This window comes from Penaeus chinensis, chromosome 38 (assembly GCF_019202785.1).
Source record: "Penaeus chinensis breed Huanghai No. 1 chromosome 38, ASM1920278v2, whole genome shotgun sequence".
NCBI classification, from domain to species: Eukaryota; Metazoa; Arthropoda; class Malacostraca; order Decapoda; family Penaeidae; genus Penaeus; species Penaeus chinensis.
Genome location: NC_061856.1, coordinates 26,471,191 through 26,491,190, shown reverse-complemented (window position 1 = coordinate 26,491,190; position 20,000 = coordinate 26,471,191). Strand labels below are relative to the sequence as shown.

The 20,000-nt window shown below is 41.5% G+C and overlaps 1 protein-coding gene across 1 annotated transcript; it reads left to right on the top strand.

The window, feature by feature from the left end:
* Positions 1–7,880: 7,880 nt before the first annotated feature.
* Positions 7,881–9,735, top strand: LOC125046227. Its single transcript, XM_047643985.1, has 3 exons — positions 7,881–7,970; positions 8,273–8,492; positions 9,385–9,735. The coding sequence occupies exons 2-3, from the start codon at positions 8,276–8,278 to the stop codon at positions 9,618–9,620; spliced, it is 453 nt and encodes a 150-aa protein (XP_047499941.1). The 5' UTR covers positions 7,881–7,970; positions 8,273–8,275; the 3' UTR covers positions 9,621–9,735.
* The last annotated feature ends 10,265 nt before the right edge of the window (positions 9,736–20,000 follow it).

Here is a 20,000-nt window from a genome sequence, read left to right as displayed (position 1 = left end):
GGCGTCTGACTATTCTTTGTTTAAGGCTTGTGTTCCTGGAAACCTGGATGAGCTTTGAAAGGAATTCTGCAGCCATTATATCAATTCATTAGTCAAGGGGGAGAAGGTTTGCCTCCACGATGAGGTTGAGGACCTTTGTCCACCTTGGGTCACCCAGAATGATCCTGGCAGTTTCATTTAGAATTGTCTCCAATTTGACGGCCGGCATGTACATAGAATGCTCTTAGTACTTTGTGTCTGGCTCCTATGTGTCTCCCAGTCATTGCTCTCAAGACAGACAGTCTTGCTTTGGTTCCGTCAACCAGGTACTAGACCTCCTTCTGGAAGGAGAGGGTCCAGTCAATCCTTATCCCAAGGTATTTGAAGTCCTGGACCAATTCCAAGTCCATTCCCTGGATTTTCAGACTTGTGCCTTGAACATTATGTCTCAGGGCCATGGCTTTTGGTTTGGCTGCAGAGATCTTTAGTCCTGTCCTACAACACTCCTCAGATACAAGGTCCAGACAATGCCGGGCTTTATTTAAGCAGTATGGTCCAGTGGAGGTGATAGCAAGATCGTCTGCATAGATGATCTTGCACCCACACTGGGAGGTGTATGTTGAGGATACAGGACACTAAGGTGTTGAATAGGGCTGGACTGAGAACCCCACCCTGTGGCGTTCCCTTTCTCTGGTGGCATGCGCTGTGATAGGTGACCTTGGAATCTAACTCTGGCTGTTCTGTTCCTGAAAAAAGTCACCTACCCAAGCCAAGAGCTTTCCCCTGATTCCCTTCTGGATCAGGCTCTCCTGAATGGCAAGTTGACTTGCTAATTTAAAAGCCACTTGTGAACCCATGGAGGTGTTCATGTGGGGGTCTCATTTTCCACTGGAGTCGGTTTAGTACTATCTTCTCGGTCATCTTGGCCAGACAGCTGAGGAGGGAGATGGGGCAGTACTTCCTTGGCTCCTTTGGCTTTGGGATGGGAACTATGGTAGCCCTATTCTAGCTCTGGGGTAGAGTGGAAGTTCCCAGGACTTGTTGATGAGTTGCAAGAATGCAAGCTCACCTGCTAGTCCTAGGTGGGAAATGATGGGGTATGAAATCCCATCAGAACCTGGGGCTGTGCGAGAACTGTTTTTGTAGGTTTTTCTTAGTTCCCTCACAGGTTTTGGCTACGCTTTCTCTCATATGAGCAAGTCTGACTGGTTGTAGGCATTCTTGTCTTGCCCTCAGTTCGGCTGGCAGACTGTTGCTGCAGTGGGTCTTTGCTTTTGGAATTGTTTATAGCACATGTTTACTCTGTGGTTGACTTCCTTAATCTCGTCATTAAAATACCAGGCATCTTTGTGTCTCCTGATCCCAGGCCGATTTTTAGGTATGGTCTGTGAGGCTGCTTGATTTATGCTTTTGGAATTGTTTATGGCACATGTTTACTCTGTGGTTGACTTCCTTAATCTCGTCATTAAAATACCAGGCATCTTTGTGTCTCCTGAACCCAGGCCGATTTTTAGGTATGGTCTGTGAGGCTGCTTGATTTATGGTACTGATAAGTCTGGCTTCAAGCACTTCCACATTTTCACTTTGCAGGGGTTTATTGCATCTCAGTGGGCCAAGACGTTCTGTAATGACTGTCAGTTGGCCTTGTCTGTTCTCTATCTTGGATTTGGTTGTGGCATTTGGGCTGGGCCAACATCTATGAGGGTAGTCATATTGCCATAATGGTCACTTGTGACAGTCTCATCGACACACCAGCTAATTCTCTCCATCAGAGTGGCAGTGGCCAAGGTGAGGTCTAAGACTCCTCCTCTGACATGCGTTGGCTCTTGGGTATTGAGAAGAGTGATCTCAGGGAATGTTTCAAGCACAATGGCTATGTGATAGTCAGCCACATCCGGTGCCCTGCAGGGAGCCAGGCTGGGGTGGTGTGTATTGAAGTAGCCCCCCTAAGATCACTCGGTCATGTGCTGTAGTAGCACAGACCTGGCTGATGTCTAAGCTTCTAGAGTTTGGCCGGCTGTACTCACTGTACAGTTTGAAGGGCCCCCCGGCCAGGTGAATCTGATCAGCAAGAGATTCAACATCGTCTCCACAGTGCGGTACATCGGCTATTGCGGAACAGGGGATTGTTGCCCTGACCAGGGTGATTAAGCCTCTTTTGCCAGCTGTGTGTGGCAGCATGAAGACATGATATCCTGAGAAGTGAACAATTTCCACAGTTAATGTCTCCTGGAGCATGACAATGTCAGTGCTCCTTGATCACACTATTGCATGGAGGATGGCATTCCTTGAGGAGAAGCCACTGATGTTCCACTGTAGTTTGAGTCAGAGTCTGATTGAAGGGCTATCCCTGGGTCCACTGGGGGGTGGAGAGCCTATGGTAGCTCTGACTATTGTTAGTTTGGTTTTTATCACTTCAGGCTTTGTCTGTATGTTTATCTTTTTCTTTGCTGGCTTTACCTGGGTAAGGTCAGCATGTTCTAGCACTGGCTGCACAGATTCAGCCTGGTTTGGCTCTGTCTGTGAGGGTATGGCCTGGGTTGGAGTTGGGAGGGGAGTCTCGTCCTGGGGTGAGGATGGGGCTGGTTTGGCTCTCTCCAGCTTCCTTTCCTTCAGGACTGACAGTCTGGGTCATTGCCGTCATGGCGACCGTAAATGCCTTCTCTGCCTCTTCAATCGACCTCTCAAAGGCTGTTGCTACTGCAGTGACTACAGCGGTCATCAGGAGAGTCATATCGTCCTCATCAAAGAGGAGATTATCATCTCTTGGGGAGGTTTTTGTAGTGCTTTTTGAATCTCTATTCCTGTGGTTCTTTTGCTGCACTTTTTGCATAGTTGGATATCCGGTGTCGGCTGGGGAGCAGCTTCCTTCCTCCTAGGTGTGGAAGCCTTTTCTCTTTTGTTCTATCCCCATACATAGGTACCTGGGGGAGCAGGAACAAAGTTTGGTCAACTCTTGTCGCCTCTTTCCTAAAAGAGCAAGCTAGGCTCCAGGCATGATGACTCTTGGCACAGTTGGGACATTTGGCTGATGCGTCCCTTTCTTTTGCCTTGTATGTCTTGAGGCACACCTTTGTGTTGTGTGCCTTGCTGCAGACACCACATTTAGGCCTAGCTGTGCAGCTAGCCTGGTGGTGACTGTATTTTTGGCACTTAAAGCACCGAAGTGGCCCATAAGTTGTAGGTGCCCCAGTTACCCAGATCAAGGGTAGTGGTTGGAGCTCCTTTCAGGGTCACCAGGATTTGCCTGGTTGGAGTCTTCCCTTTCGACATTCGAGAAGCCTAAACAACCAGAGGGTGTGACGTGATCAATTCCACATCATATGAAACTGAGAAGCCAAGTAGCACCATCTTGACTCTCTTATTGACGGGATTCAGTGGTGAGAGACACACTTTAAGCTCCTTTGTTTCCTGCAGAAAATTCAGGGTAGATTGGTCTTTTAGCACAATAATCATGCCCTGGTCTCTGGCAGAGAGACAACCAGATATTTCTTTGCATCTTCAATGCTCTGACCAGTTGGTAGGCATTGTTGAAGCCTTCAGGTTTAGAGGGAACCTCGAACCATGGAAAACACCTAGGGGTCCAGACTCAGAGTCTGCCATCCGTCGTTTCTGTTCGTCCTTTTGGCTTTGGGCTTTGGGCTTTTCCATGTAGTGGACAGTTTCTTCATCCTCTCATGCCCCCACCCACCACGGAGTCCAACAAGGGGAAGCTGAATGTTAGAGCCAGTGTCTAACAGCTACAGAGGTGGTGAGAGGATATGTGCAGCCAACAGCCATTGTAACGGCACTCACAGACCAGTGTAAGTGCCAATGGTGGAATGACTGCCTGACCCTAGCCTCCCGAAGGAGACCAGCCGATTGGCCTAATCGGCCAGGATCAGGCCACCTGCCTTGCTGCAATAGAGAACCAAAGAGGCATGTTGCTAGCCACAGGGCATACTCATTCACGGTATGGTACGTGGGTATGTGGTCATCTACTATGTTAGTCTGGTGTCTTATTTCTTTAGGGACTGACTGTGTGGGTGTGAGTGCCCACAGGTTTGGTTGGGTGATGAAGGCTGAAGTTGGAGTTCTACGGGGGAGCCGGCAGGCTTCCCAGTCGGCTAAGGACTGGGCAGTCCTTGTGTGCTGGTGCTGTGCTCTTGTTCTGCTGGAGGATCAGGGAAGGTGATCTCGCTAGCTGCCTGTGGCTTAAGTATACGAGCGCTGTGTAAGCGCGCAGGGAACGAGGGGAGCCCGCTGTCCAATGAGCGCAGACAAGGCGGCGGACCTGGGCATGACCCAACCTGGGAAGTATGATGAGCTTCAGGTAGCGGGGTCATGCTACTACAACTGCATCACTCAACCTCCAGGGCTCCTGTCTCCACAGCCCACAAGGCTGCCACATGGGTAGGTGTAAATCCCTGGGGAGAGACCAGAGGGGATGCCCTTCCACCTTCGCAGGTCTGCCCACGTCCGAACATGAGCCCAAAGATGGGGTCCAGTTCACCAGAAGGTGCGCAGAGAGTTATCCTAATGCCGAAAAAGGCGTATAGCAAAGAATTGGCTTTAGGGCATGAAGATAATAGCTCACAATTAGAATCGCGGCAGCAACGAAGGGTGAGCGCAAATCAGCCAAGGTATCACCCAAGTGCCAAGGCCGAGTTTGCTGTGGGGGAAGTCCAATGCGTCTCTTTAAACCATCCAATCAAAAACCTTAAGACCGAGAAGTCCTAAAAGTGCGCTTAATATTTTCTGTACGAGTGCCACCGCTGTGCCCCGTCATCCTTTCAAGCCGGCTCCTGTGGGAAGACTATGATTTGTACTGGGCTTTGTAACATAAGTCCGAGATGCGAAGCTGAGCCTCGCCCGGGTTATGCCCATGAGGAGAGCCCAGCTTGTGTCGACTAATGCCGACTCGCTAATGTGTATCAGCTGGTGCTGACTCGGATGAGTTTAGGGCTTACCCGCTGTGGTGCCCAGCCACAGCGGTATCCTCCAGGTTACAATTGCAACTTCTCGCGCCTAGGCGGGGCGCGAACCGCCAACCCCTTGGATGAGAGGCCGACACGTTACTACTGTACTAGCCCGGAGACTAGGGTTTATAACATACAAATACGCTAAAATGCTAACGTAGGGAACACTGCTGCTTGACCGCCACTTAAGCCAAGCCTCGTGGATGGGAATGCCATTGATCAGCGGCAAGTTAATTTTGTTTATTTTTAATCCCTTCAGTGTTATTATTTTTTTCTTTTTCTTTATACATATATGTGGACGATGTTTATATGGTATTCTAGATTAACATGAAAAGGTTTACTAGAGAATTAGGTGTCACTAAGACATGGCAATTTTATGTGGATGGTTTATGTTATAAATTTGATTACCTAATGATGATCTTTTTGTTTAAGTGTTACGAGTGTCATAGACCGTACAGGCATCAAATTTATTATCATAATTGCCAGTAGTAGTTGATTACTTTTAAGCTCAAGGAAATTGATTTTTTGTTGTTGTTTTTTGCAGACAGAGAGAAAGAGCGAGAGAGAGAGAGAGAACTCAAATTATTATTTTTCACGGCTAGAATAATATTTCTTTTTCTATTATATGGTTTTATTAAGGTATATTATAAAGTAAAGTCAGTATAAATGTCCATTAGGTGGTGCCCGAGCATGGCCCATGTTTTATGGATCGTGCAAAATACACCCCCTTTAATATATTTCATTTTATAATATGAAAAAAAAAAAAAAACTTATGTCACAACTATGGCATAACGTGGGGGAATACCACAAGTTTCTTGCATGTGAATTTGTTTTATATCCAATTAATGTTTTTCACTAGTAGTACGATACATAGCCCTCTACTCTACTGGTGTTTATGTCTTCAGAACTCACGTGTGCTCCGGACGGCGTAAACGGCTTGTATTCTTCCCCTACAACGGAACTCTTCTTGTCTGGCTTCGCCCCTGCCCCTGAGGCCGACCCGAAGCTCTTGGACGCTCCTGCCTTGCCCCTGGCGTGAGAGATTCGGCTTATGCAGAATATCTTCTGGGCAAACCAATGGTTGCATTTAATATAACCTTCATATGGAATATATACACACACAGTACTAATATAATCATTGTGACCAGCTACAGATATTGTTTAGTATCTCCCTTTGGATTCTGTACAGTATATACAATGAAAAAGATCATGTCTTTTTATTGTTTTAGATAAATTATTCTCTGTGCTCTGGAATCTGACTAAGCTAAAGACGAGATAACAGGCCAAAATTTCAGGAAATTGGAGGTTTTTGTAGCGTTCCCTCGTTCAAAATAACTTACTGAAGCACCATGGTGGAGGAAAGGATTTTTCTCATATTGAAGTTTATCTCCAAGTAATGTCTCCAAGCCGGGAAATAGCCAAGAAAGTTCAGTTGCAAAAATGAAAAGAAAACCTGATAACTTGGAAAACTTTAAGCTCAACTGAAGAGTCAAGTGTTGAACTGAACAAATTGTTTTAAATATGGTTAAGATCTTTCAAAGTCATCCAAGCAACTGGCTAATGAATGGAAGACTATCACATTGAGTGTATGCCCTCTACAGTCCAAAAAAAGTTTAATGAAATGGGATACTATGCACGCAGGCCGAGACTTACTGTAACCATGAGGGTGAAACAAATATGTTAGTTACAAATATTACCTTAAACATGGTGTTCATATTTGGTTCAAAAGCGAGATGGACATGTTCTGTTGAAAATGGAGTTCAACAAGGTTTTTGTTTTAATGTTCCATTGATCTCGTAACTTGAATTGTTATTTTCATTTGCAGGTTTGTTTCTCTGACAAGTCTACGGTAGAAATACTGATGGACAAGACGAATTTTTTTTCGAAAAACCAACTTAGAGCAGGACCACCCTGACTGCCAGAGAGCACTAGTAAAATTCCTTGCCAAGGTGATGGTGTGGTCTGTGATCTTTCCCATGGGTATTGGAAGATTAGAGATTGTAAAAGGTAATCTGAATCGAGCTGAATATCGTGACATCATTGATAGACTTCTGCCCCAACTTCTTGAGTGGTTCCCAGATAATGTTTGCATAATCATGGTATCAGAGTGGTTGACTGGCATGGAAACAGACCAGATTGCAACCATATTGAATGTTTATGGAAATATATAAAAGTAGAATGTGCTAACAAAGTTGAGATAATTGGAGGATTGATAGAGGTATGGAATAAAAACTCAGAAATCAGGGAAAAGGTACATTTCAGGTATGTCAACACATATTGCTGTAGTGATTAAGGTAAAGTGTGGCAATTCTGGTTATCAGTATCATGTATCTATTGATGAACACAAGTCAAATTAGGAAATGGTAAGTTGCTTTCATTTTGGGATACATATTCTACCAAAAATCCGCCGGTGGTCTCAATAATTATGACAGTACTGTGTGTGTGTATATATGTATATATATACACATATATACACACACACGTATGTATGTATGTGTGTGTGCGTGTCTGTGTGTAGACGCGTTTGTGCATGTGATCAGAAGAAAGAATACAAGGACTTTGTATGTATTTTGTAATAAGATGATACATCACCAGATAGACAGTATGTACTATTCTCTTTGTGTCCGTCTCTGCCCTCCCTCTTTCTCTCTACCTCTTTACATACATACATACATATATATGTATATATATATATATATATATATATATATATATATATATATATTCATATATGTATACTGTATATGCAGATATACGTTTATATGTATATGCACATATACATACGGTATATATATATATATATATATATATATATATATATATATATATATATATATATATATATATATGTGTGTGTGTATATCTATCTATCTCTCTATATATACACACATGCAAATTTATGCTTCAAGGAGCTAGAAAGTGAAAGCAATTGACCTTCCTTGCAGACGAGTCCCGGAGGAGTGTTGGCTGTTCAGTTCCCTCGCCGGCGCTGTGTGGTTCGAGTTCTTTCTAGAAGCTTTTCCTTGTCCAGGGGTGAGTCGCTCTTCCTTTTAGGACACATGCGTTGAAGCATTAACACTCGGTCGAAGACGCACTGTCTGTCTGTTTCTCTCTCTCTCAGATACATAAACTAACATATTCATACACACTTAAATGTAGTAAATACAAATACACACATGGTCTATATATGCAGCATATACATACACAATGTATACACAATAATGTTCTTTTTTGTGGCTTCTTTTTATAGATGTAAAAGTGTCTTTGTGAATGAAATGATCGTCATATGAACATAGCTTCTTAGAACAAGTGTCTGACTTGATCTGTCTTTTCAGAACATGCCACGTGCGAGATTCCACGTCCTCCTCCTCTTGTCCCTGGTCAGCCTTGGCCACGATGCCCTTGGAACGAAAATCGAAGGACTATTGGGCTACGAGCGCACTAGGGAGCAGGAAAATGCAGCTGTAGAAACCCCAACTTCAGCTGGCAGAGAGGATGTGCTGTCAGCGCAGGAGCCTGGGAAGATTTCACCCGGAACACAGAGTCAGACACAGGGTAGGCTCTAAAACTTGTTCCACATTTATATCCCTTAGAATTATATATAATCATATTCATGTTCCTTGGAATCATAAAGTGATATGTGGCGCAAGAGTGATGGTGTTGAGATCACATTGATAATACAAATAATGATTATGATGGCTTTAATGATATCTGTAATAAGAACGGGAACAATAATGGTAATAATATCAAGGTTGATAATGATAATGATAATTTTAGTGACGACAACAGTACTGCTAAAAAGGATAAAATATCAGTGATGTGTAAGAAAAGTTACTGAAAGTAGTGTTGTATGCTGATGTTTTGTCACTACAAGATTTCTGAACACCAACTTGCTATTGCAGTTTATCAACTAAAACATAGAGATAAGAAAATTTATCCTTCACAACTAGATTGATTTTGACATAGAAGAATTTTCGCTGTCATACTAGTATATCCAGTAGGTTGAAAACTCTGTTGAGTGTACCAAGGGAAAATCTTATAATTCATGTGACTCAGCAAGGTTACTTGAGATGCTAATGGTAACTTGAGTCGGTTATAGCAAGGGTATTTTGTGGCTGCTCTTGCTGTAGCACCAATATGTTCTACAGTAAGAGGAAAAAATATGCTTACAATATACATACATACATGTGTGTATATATACATTGTGTGTAATTATTTATGTCTATATATCTATTTATCAACACACACATGGTATATGTATATCCTAAGGAAAAAAATATGGTTACAATATAATATATAGATATATTGTGTATAATTATCTATGTCTATATATCGTATATGTATATTGTGTATATATAATACTCCTGGCATTATCATCACTCATATAATTTGTCTGAGAGTATCTCTAGTAATTTATTAAGTAACATGTTTCCTCACGCTTCTTCAGCGGTTCCAACTCCTGCTCCAGTGACGTCGCATTCAGCTCCGCATGTACCGGTGTTTATACCATCAGAATTCCCGCGTGCTCCGGACGGCTTAAACAGGTTGTATATTCCTCCTATACCGCCAGCCACACAAGCCTCAGTCTTGAAACACGGGCCTTGTCCCGGGAATTGCGAGATTCGGAATGCGAATGGCGACTGCGAGATGGATGTCAAGTGTCTCTTCGACCAAAGTCGATGAGCGTTGAGGTCAAAAGGAAAAACTGCTTTATGTGTTTTTCTAATGTCTTATGCAGAATACCTTTCGAGTAAACCATTAGTTGCATTTAACGTGACCTTCATATGATATATATTTATGTACGTATATATATATATATATATATATATATATATATATATATATATACATATATATGGCATATGAAGGTCACTTTAAATGCAACTAATATATATATATATATATATATATATATATATATATATATATATATATATATAAAGATTTCCCTTGACCCATTTCCGCTTATCCGGGGAGGGTGAAATATCACTTGCACAGTAATACACATCTCTATATGCCATGTGTTGATTTTCAGTCCTTAACTCATAACATGTCTTCTGTTATAACCGTGAAGGTGCAGTAAGGTATGAAAATGGAAACATTGGAGTTTTGAGCAGTGATCAGGTGTTTGTAATTGAATGGCCGCACAACACGAAAGACCTTCGATGAATGAAAGCAACTTATGGGGAGGATATCCCATCTTATGATGTTGTTAAACATTCAAGTGTGGTCGAAGATCTGTGGAAGCGACTCCTCTCCCAGGGGGACCCCAGTCTGCCACTGACGAAGACACTATCCATCAAGTGGAAACTGCCATTTTGGAAGATCGCCGTATTACTGTTCGTCAGAAAGCTTAAGATATAAAGATTAGTGTTGGGTCTGTGGACAGAATCATTCATGCCCATCTGCATATGCAAAAGTTGTTTCCTCGATGAGTTTTTTAGGCTACACACACCTTTTTCAGAAGCAGATCCAGAAACTAAGGCTCGTTAAATCAATGGAAAACTAATAACATCGACGTCTCATTCCTGTATCATGGGAAGTGGGTCAGGGGAAACCCTTTCATTGATAAGCTATGAAATTATATCCCCTGTGTGATACGCTTTTTCTGGATTTTCAGATTGACACTTTCAGCAGTTTTGAGTAGTTCATCTAGTAGCATATGTACATATACTTACGGAACTATTAGGCAAACAAGGACACTTATTAACTTTTCCAGTCTCGACACTGTTTTTAACATGGACCGTCGACAATAATGTTGCTTTCCTTCGGTCGTGAACCTGCATCGTCATGACATTGTTTGCATGTTGTACTTTTTTATTGTCTTCTTTTTTAGTCTGGGAAACTTCGGGATGTGTTTTCGCGAGGCTATCAGAATTCCACAAGCTCCAGTCATTTTTATTGAGATATTTGAAAAGTAGAGGACTGCTATACCAAGTGTCGACAATGCGTGTTCACGTCCATCCTATTCTCGTGGCATTGATCTCTGTGCCCCTACCTATATACATTATCATGTCAATTATGTGACCAGCTTTACAAGCACATACAAGAAAAACCTTTATGCCAAACCTATGCCTTTTCGAAGGGAAATATTTTTTGAAACTTAGCCTTCCTTTCCACATCAAACTTTCATCAATCACTAAGTCTTTGTATGGGTAGAACGTACTTTTGAATTTATCTTTCAGGTATTGTAACACTAGCCTGATTTTTCTAATCTTGTTTTCAGTGTTCTGAATACTATTGTCAACAAAATATAATAATCGCAACATCAGATGGAACATGTTACATGACATGACCTTACTAAATATTGGGGTATTTATATACAAGTTTGTGGTCCAATATAAGGGTACTTCATGCTTCTTCACGTGGCTCATGAGCATGACCAAAGCAAGAAAAATATGCATTTCCTTGTCATCAACCGGTTGATATCTTGAGCCTTGACATCCGTGGGACAACGGAATATTTCATTAGGAATGTGAAATATCTGTTCGTCTCTTCACATATAAGCTCTATCAAAGTTGTGCGAAAAAAGTGAAGAAATGTTTCACTTTGTCAAGTGCCAAGTCTGCAATCCCGTACCAGTAGCAGCTGTATCAGGGTCACCTAGTAGAGGAAATAAATTATTAGTAGTAAATCACAGACACAGTACACAAAAAGTGCAGAATATGCTGACTTTATTTATCATAGAAATAAATGACAAGCTCACCGTTAATTGTTGGCGCAGTACTTTCTTTGGAGAAAGATTCATCTGAGCTGGAGGCGTCTGCGACACCCTCCTCCTTAGACAAAGAGGCCAAAAAGGAAGAGTCATAATTATCCAAGATACCATCAATATCTTCTTGAGTTATTGCGAATCTTGGCCGTTTAGGTCGAGAATAATTTGTGTCGTTTTCCCTACTCATCTTGTGCTTTTGATATGATCTACTGCCAAGCTAAGATAAAAGGGTAGACTGCAGAGTGACTCTTGGAGAAAACTAAGACTGTGACAGGAAGGGAAAGATTGAAATTAAAGAAGATTAAGATTAAAAGTTATGAGATATGAGAAACATGCAAGTTGGTTAGAATTAATGGCATTGATGCAATTAATAAAAAATAACGTAAAATGATTAGAGAAGGGCTTATCCTTTCCACTGATTCCTGTTTAACACTAAAAGTAATCAAGTAGGATATCGAGATAATTAACGAAAAGTACATTTTGGAAGTGTGTAATGTAAATCCGATGCAGAACAGCTGATAATCCACATCGGAAAAAAAATACACAAATATTACTTGCATTTAGACTGTAGTGCCATAGGTATAATTTTATAACAGCATAATTTGTCTGTTTTGATCTCCCGATTTCCCCCCCCTAACGGAAGTCGCCTTGCCGCGGTGGGGGGGCTTGAGGTCCCAATGAGCTGGTGAGCCGGACCAGAGGGCTACCCATACTGGAGGGGTCACCAGTGAGGGATGAGACAAAATGGCTTCCTAGTGCACCAAGGCCTATGAGAGAGGATAGTGCACCCACCCCTGGTTCATTCCATCTTGGGCCAGGAAGAACTCTCCCAAGTGTGTTTGCCGTGCGTGGCGTCCCGTATTATCAGGAGACAGGAGTCCTGGAGGTTGAGCGATGCTGCACGCTGCGCCCTGCAGCTAGCAACACACCTCTATGGTCCTCTATTCTGGTTAGACGGGTGGCTTGATCAAGGCCCGGTCAAGTCAATCGGCTGGTCAAATATGGCTAGGGTCAAGCAGCCACTGTCCGGTCGGTAGCACACAGGTCCCGCGACTACCATCAGCACTGTAATAGTGATTGCGTATATTTCCTCACTACCCCTGTGGCTGTTGGGAAAATTTGAGTCCCGACTATAGCTTCCCCTCGTTGGACTCCATGGTGGGTGGGTGGGTGGGGGGGGGGTGAGGAAATGAAGATTTATAATTTGTATGATATCTGCAAATTTACAAAGAACTTGCTCTCTCCCTGACGACCTTTGCAATCTCCCGGCCAAACCCTCTGGAACATCACATATTGTCACTCTGGAATCTTACCAGATTCCAAAGGGCAAGAATGGGAATCGTAATGGTTCCCGAGCTCCTAAACCAGGTAAGAAGGAGAAAAGTCCTCCTCAATCCATTAAGGAAATCTCACCTGGTAATTTTGAAAGTGTATCATATAGTAAATTTCTAGTAGTTAAGACCATTGATGGCGTATCTATCATGGATCTTGATATTTTTGAAGTACATCAGAAGATAGTTGAGGTATGTCAACGTGATCCTCGCATAACCCCACAGCAAGATGGTAGTCTAATAGTTGAGGTTTCGTCACCAGACGAGAGTGACCGTCTGCGTGCAATATGCCACATTCCTGGGGCTCAAGTCTCATGTTCTCCTCACGAAACCCTCAATCAGTGTAGGGGAATTGTCTTTTCCCGAGACCTGATGAGGTATTCTGAGGAGAAACTGTTAGAAGAACTAAAGAATTTTAATGTAGTGGCAGTAAAACGTTCTAAGAAGAAAGTTGATGGTTTGGAACAGTCGACACCAGCTCTTCTTCTAACTTTTGAATCGTTAGTCCAACCTGAATCAGTTAAATTGGCATGGTACCACCTCAAGGTAAAGCCATATGTGCCCAACCCTATGCGGTGCTTCCACTGCCAGGTTTATGGTCATGGAGCCAACACTTGCCGTTTTAAGGAAAATGGACAACCAAGGGTATGTGTGAAATGTGGTATGACAGGTCATCAAGGAGATGATACCTGTCCAGGTCCAATATGCTGTTACCACTGCAAAGAAGATCATGAAGCTTCTTCTAAGCAATGTAAAAGTTACAAGTTTGAAAAAGAAGTATTGGTAATAAGGAGCAAGGAGAAAGTTAGTTTTGCAGAAGCAAAGCGACGTGCTCGTGTGCTGTTTGCACAGCCGGGTAAGTCCTTTGCCTCAGTTCTAGCCCATCCTCCTTCCCGCCATCCCTTACCCTCCAATACTTCTATCACCACACACACTGCCACTTCCTTTAAACCTCAGTCCGCAAATGCTGAAAGTACCTCTGGTGAGTTGCACCAGAAACGGAGTAGGAGTGAAGGGTCTATTGAGGAGACTCCTCCTCCCAAAGTAAGGTCTTTAGAGCTATCAGTTAAGGCTCCAGAGGCCTCAACGGTGACAGCTTCAGCTGCCACCACATCCGCGGGGGCCAGCATACCTCTAGAAATAAACTGCGAGAGATTAGAGATGACCTTGCCAGTTGGGTGACCAGCATCCACCCTAACCGACAAGTAGAAGTTGTAATAACAAGGCTGAGAATCGGGCACACAAGACTGACTCATGGGCCGATGATGGCTAAAAGTGAAGCACGCTGTGAGGAATGCCAAGAGCCATTAACGGTCGCACATGTAATGGAAAGATGTGCAACATTCTCAGACCAAAGAGGCAGGTACTTGTCTCCCCCATATACACTAAAAAAATGTATTGGGGGAGGACTTCAATAAAATTTAGTTATGCATAATGTTTATGCAATAGTTTTTTAGACATTTAGAGCATAATATTTATGATTCGATTTTTAATATAATATTTATTGTTATTTATGACATTTATTGAAAGAGTTTTAACGTTTTAAATATTTTAATATTTTTTCAGTCTAACAAGGTGTTCGCCGCTAATGACCTTAGCTGTTGACGCGGCAGATAATTTTAAATAATCAAAATCAATCCCGTTTTCCTTTATGAAGTGAAACTGCTTTAATGAAGGGCATGGCAACCACCCTCACATTGTAACTGTGGGGAGATCTCGGAATATCATTACTGGCGTCATCTCTAATTGCCATCAACAATGTAAGCCCGTGAGCCTCATATCTGAAGCGTAAGAGGACTCAAATCACGAAAAAAGACCCTGCAATCTTACTGTTGCCAAGAGGATGAAAAATTATTGGTTGTTGCGTAGAAAGATGATGCCAGTGAACTATTGTTTCATTAATTCCACACAAATAAATACGCACACACGCACGCTCGCACATACACAGGGACACACACACCCACCCACACACACACACACACACACACACACACACACACACACACACACACACACACACACACACACACACACTCACTAACTCAATAACACACATATACATACATACATATATACATATATATACACATATATATATATATATATATATATATATATATATATATACATATATATACACATACATATACATATATATACATATATACACACATACATATACATATACATATACATATACATATATAACATATATATCATATATATACATACATATATATATATATATATATATATATATACACATACATATACATATATATACATATACACACACATACATATACATACATACAAGTACATATATATATATATATATATATATATATATATATATATATATATATATATATATATATATATATATATATATATATATATATATATATGCATATTTGTGTCTGTACATATAGGCATATATATTTGTCTTTATATAGACAAATAGAAACGATATATGAATATATCTCTGATGCGTCTGATGACGGAGCTCGCCATATAGATATCATATATATATATATATATATATATATATATATATATGTATATATATTCCCCATCCATTCATTCGTCATTGATCTACTATCAGCCTCCTGTCGTGGCGAAAAACGTTTTATAGATTCACACGAAATTGTCAAAGGCTCGGGGTAATAGTCACCGCTACAAGTTAGAGCATGGAGTCTACATTAAAGAAAATTATATTTGCGGGCCGACTATTTTAATTTAGGGGGATTTGTTTTGAACCGTTTTTTATTATCCATTAATTTTCTAGGTACGATCCCTTGGCCATTTTGATGTTATGATATATAATTCGTTTATTTAGTTTGTTCTTTATTTGATATTTTCGTTACTTGGTTTTATTTTAATGTTTTACCCTGTGGCTCTTAGTATTTTCATATTAATTAATTCCTACATTCTATAATTATTCTTAGATAGGTTAATTTTTACATTTAGGGATATCTTTTATCAGATTTCATATGCAATTTAACGTTTTAAATGTAAAACACCGTGTGAGAACCGTCGGCCCAGGAAAAGGGCGGGGTCTTCTGCCTGAGGGAGTGGTTGGAGCAAGGAGGCCCGAAAGACAGGGTTCAGCTGGTCGGAGGAAGTGGTCGTGTACGCGATATTATGTTAACGAGTTCCTCGCCAAGCAGTGATAATTACTGTAAAGTAAATGGAAACATGCTGTGAAGTTAAGAGAATCGGTGACCTGGAAATAGTGGAAATCTAATTCACTTCCTTACGGAAATTTCAAAGGTGACTACCTTGAATTCTTGATTAATAGAATACACACCTGTAAAGGTAAACAAAAGGAACTAGACATAACCGATAAGTAACGAAAAATGCAACATAATGATGAAGACTCTCAGTAATAACAATAACAAATGAAATAAATTAATGATCTTTGAAATAATAAATTTTGATGGAAAGACAGTGTCCCCTTTCAAAGTAGACACAAAACTCACGTCCAGGTACTAAAAGCATGTGATTCAGATAAACGAGGTTCCCTTACCGGAGGATTTGCTTACCAAAAAATCAGAGCAGGTATGCATGCATAATCTTAAAAGAGGAAACAGGTGATTTGACCTGTTGTGGGCGCCCGATCAATAAATACCCCGAACACATTGGCGCTAGTTTGACTGTTTCCGGAGGAATTTCATACAAACGTTTTTTGTGAACGATCGCAGAGGGATTTTTTCGCAAATAGACTGTTATCTGTTGGGTGAAGCATTAAGAGAAAGCCACGATAATAGTGATTCTTCATTTACGCTTTTTGTCGTCGTGATTCCCCGTTCGTGGGAGGTAGAGATGATAACAGAAAATAATAGAAAAGTAAGGCATGAGAGACATTGGAAGGGAAATCAAATAGTGATTCAAGAGTCCTAATTACGCCTGAGTATAGTCGAGACTCGTCCTCCCCTTCGGTTTAAACACGTTTACCATCTCTGTCATACACGTACTCCACACACACATACATGCACACATACACGTTCTATCTTTCTGCACATACTTTTATATTCGTATTTCACACACGCACACGTATATAAATGCGTTCTCACACGCAAATAAGTGGATGGTGGCAGCTGAGGTGTGTAAGCCACAGGGGAAGACCTATCTACCTTAATTAAAAAGCAACTCTAATTGCTGTCACCTCCACCGCAGGTCGTCTATTGGGTTCTCGCGTACACCTGACGCTACACATATGTATATATGTGTGTGTGTGCGCGCGTGTGTATGTGTGTCTATGTATAAACATATTGCTTTATATATACATACATACAAACAAACACACGTGTGTGTATACATATTTATTTTTTTAGTTAATTCATATATACATATACATACATACATATATAAATGTTTTTTTCTATATATATATGCACGCATACACGCACGCACGCGTGTGTGCGTATATATATATATATATACATATACACATATATATACATATTTACACACATACATATATATATATATATATATATATATATATATATATATATATATATATATACATTCTGCAGTGCCTCTTCGTGGCCACCCATAGAAACTAGGTACCTTGCGGTCCTAGGCTGAACTGTGAAGGATCTTGGAGCATGGCCCACCGGCGTGTGGATACGCCCTAGCTTCGTACTAACTCCTACCCCCGTGCCCCTGGGTGGCTGTCGGGAAGCAAGCCTTGTCAGTCCGCCTCCACGAGATAATCCAACTGGCAGTGAAGCGTATAGTTGGTGTTGGGTGGGAGGGCAAACGTCCCTCTTACCCAGCAAGTAAGGAAGGCTGTGGGTCCTGCTGGGTTGGCGACCGCTGGGACTCGGTCTGGGGGCGGGGGTTACCCGCCGTCCCGTCTGCGTCCCGGTGGCCGCCAACCTGGCATGAGGCTTGTGAGGCCAGGCACACAGGACCCCCACAGCTGGATTATGGGGCCTGCAGCCAACCAACCCTCACTATATGGGGCAACTTCGGTGGGGATGGCAGTGGTGGCGTCCACCCAGAGTGACTGCCCGAAGTTAAACCTCAGGTGGGCTTTCAGGGTGGGGGCTTGGAACGTCTTTGCGACAGGACGATCGGTTACCACTACTGTCGAGGGAGCTGAAGGAGAGTTGAAGTGGCTGCTCTCTCTCGGCACGATTAGTGTGGGTGGGTACACTTACTACTGGTCGGGCCACAGCGATGGTCACTATCTCTAGGGTGTAGCCATAGCCATCTCCAGCAGACTTCAACCCTTGGTAGTAGAGGTCACTCCAGTCGATGTGTGTATAATGGTATTGAGTCTGAAGCTTACATTTGGCTTCATGTTTCTTATTGCTGTGTACGCTCTTACTGATGTTTATAAACTTGATGTGAAAGAGATGCTTTACGCCAAACTTTCATCTGTGACAGACAACTGTCCTCGGAGAGATATTTGTATTGTTCTGGGTGACTTCAGTGCAATATCTGGCTGCAACCGAGCTGGCTATGAGATGTCTGTCAGTCCTCTTGACTCAAGAGCTGATTCTGGCAGCGATAACAGCCTCCTTTTCCGGGACTTTGCTAGGTCCAAGAAATCGAGGATATGCTGTGGCATATGCGGGTGAACAACTTTGTCTGCACAATTTGTACATGCGCCTAAATTAAATCAGTGTATAAAATATAATCACACACACACACACACACACACACACACATATATATATATATATATATATATATATATATATATATATATATGCACTTCTGATACTCAAACCCATGCTCACAGGAGTATACCTGTGAGCATTAATTCACAATAATTATGAGAGATTTTAATGCCAAAATAGGTAAAAAGACCAGAGAAACCGTAGTGGAGAATCACGGAATAGGCACTAGGAATGAGAGGGTACAAATGCTAGTCGATTTTGTGGAGGCTTGATCACTCAATAGCATGTATACATTCTTCATAAAAAGACTAAAAAAAAAGTGGACATGGAAGTCGCCATCTGACATAAAAAATGAAAATGACTTCATAATTTCAAATAGGCGCAATATAGTAAAAGATGCGGAAGTTCTTAAAAAAGTAAATGGCAGCAAATATAGAATGGTCAGAGGCTAAATTAAATTACACCTCAGAAGGGAAAGGAACAATGAAAACCGCAGCCAAATTTTGCTAACTTGAAGACCAGAGCGACTGAATTTAACTTTAACATCTAAAACAGATAGTCACTTCTAAGCGACGAAGATCTCAACACTGACCAATTCAACAAACAATTCAATGACAAAATAAAGGAAGCTGCATTTGAAGTAGGCGGTACAAACGCCATGCAAAGCTCCAGCAAGCTCTCGGTAGAAACTAAACAACTTATGCAAAAACGTAGGGTCATGAAAGTATCGTCAAAGAGGGACAAAATAGAATTAGCTGAACTAACAAAGACTAACAAAGAGAAGAAAGAAGATGTACGGAAATTCAACACTCAAATAATAAATGAAACAGTGATCTCATGTACCAGCATGAAAACAGCTAAAATGAGACTCGGGATAGGGAGAAGTCAAATGTATGCAATAAGACAACCAGACAGAGAAGTGACATATGATAAGAATTAAATCATAAAAGTAGTGGAGGACTTTTACAGGAATCTATACAAATCAAATGAATAGCCATGAATAAAAGTGAACATGGTAACTTGAGACGTACCTTACACGCACACAACAGAAGAAATAAAAAGAGCGCTTAAAGGCATGAAGAGAAGTAAAACACCAGGTGAAGATGGAATTAGTATAGTCCTTATAGCAGATGCAGGAGAAAATGCAACAATGAAACTAGCCAATCTTTTTAACAAATGCCTTCTCAATGGAAAAAAAAACAAGAGCCTTGAAAAATGCACAAATTATTTTGATACATAAAAAAGGGGATAAAATGGAACTTAAAAAAATACCGATCCATTATCCTCCTTTCAGTTACTTACAAACTTCACAAAAAACAACTCGCATCTCCGACAGTCTGGAATCTAACCAGCCTAGAGAACAGGCAGGCTTCCGCAGTGG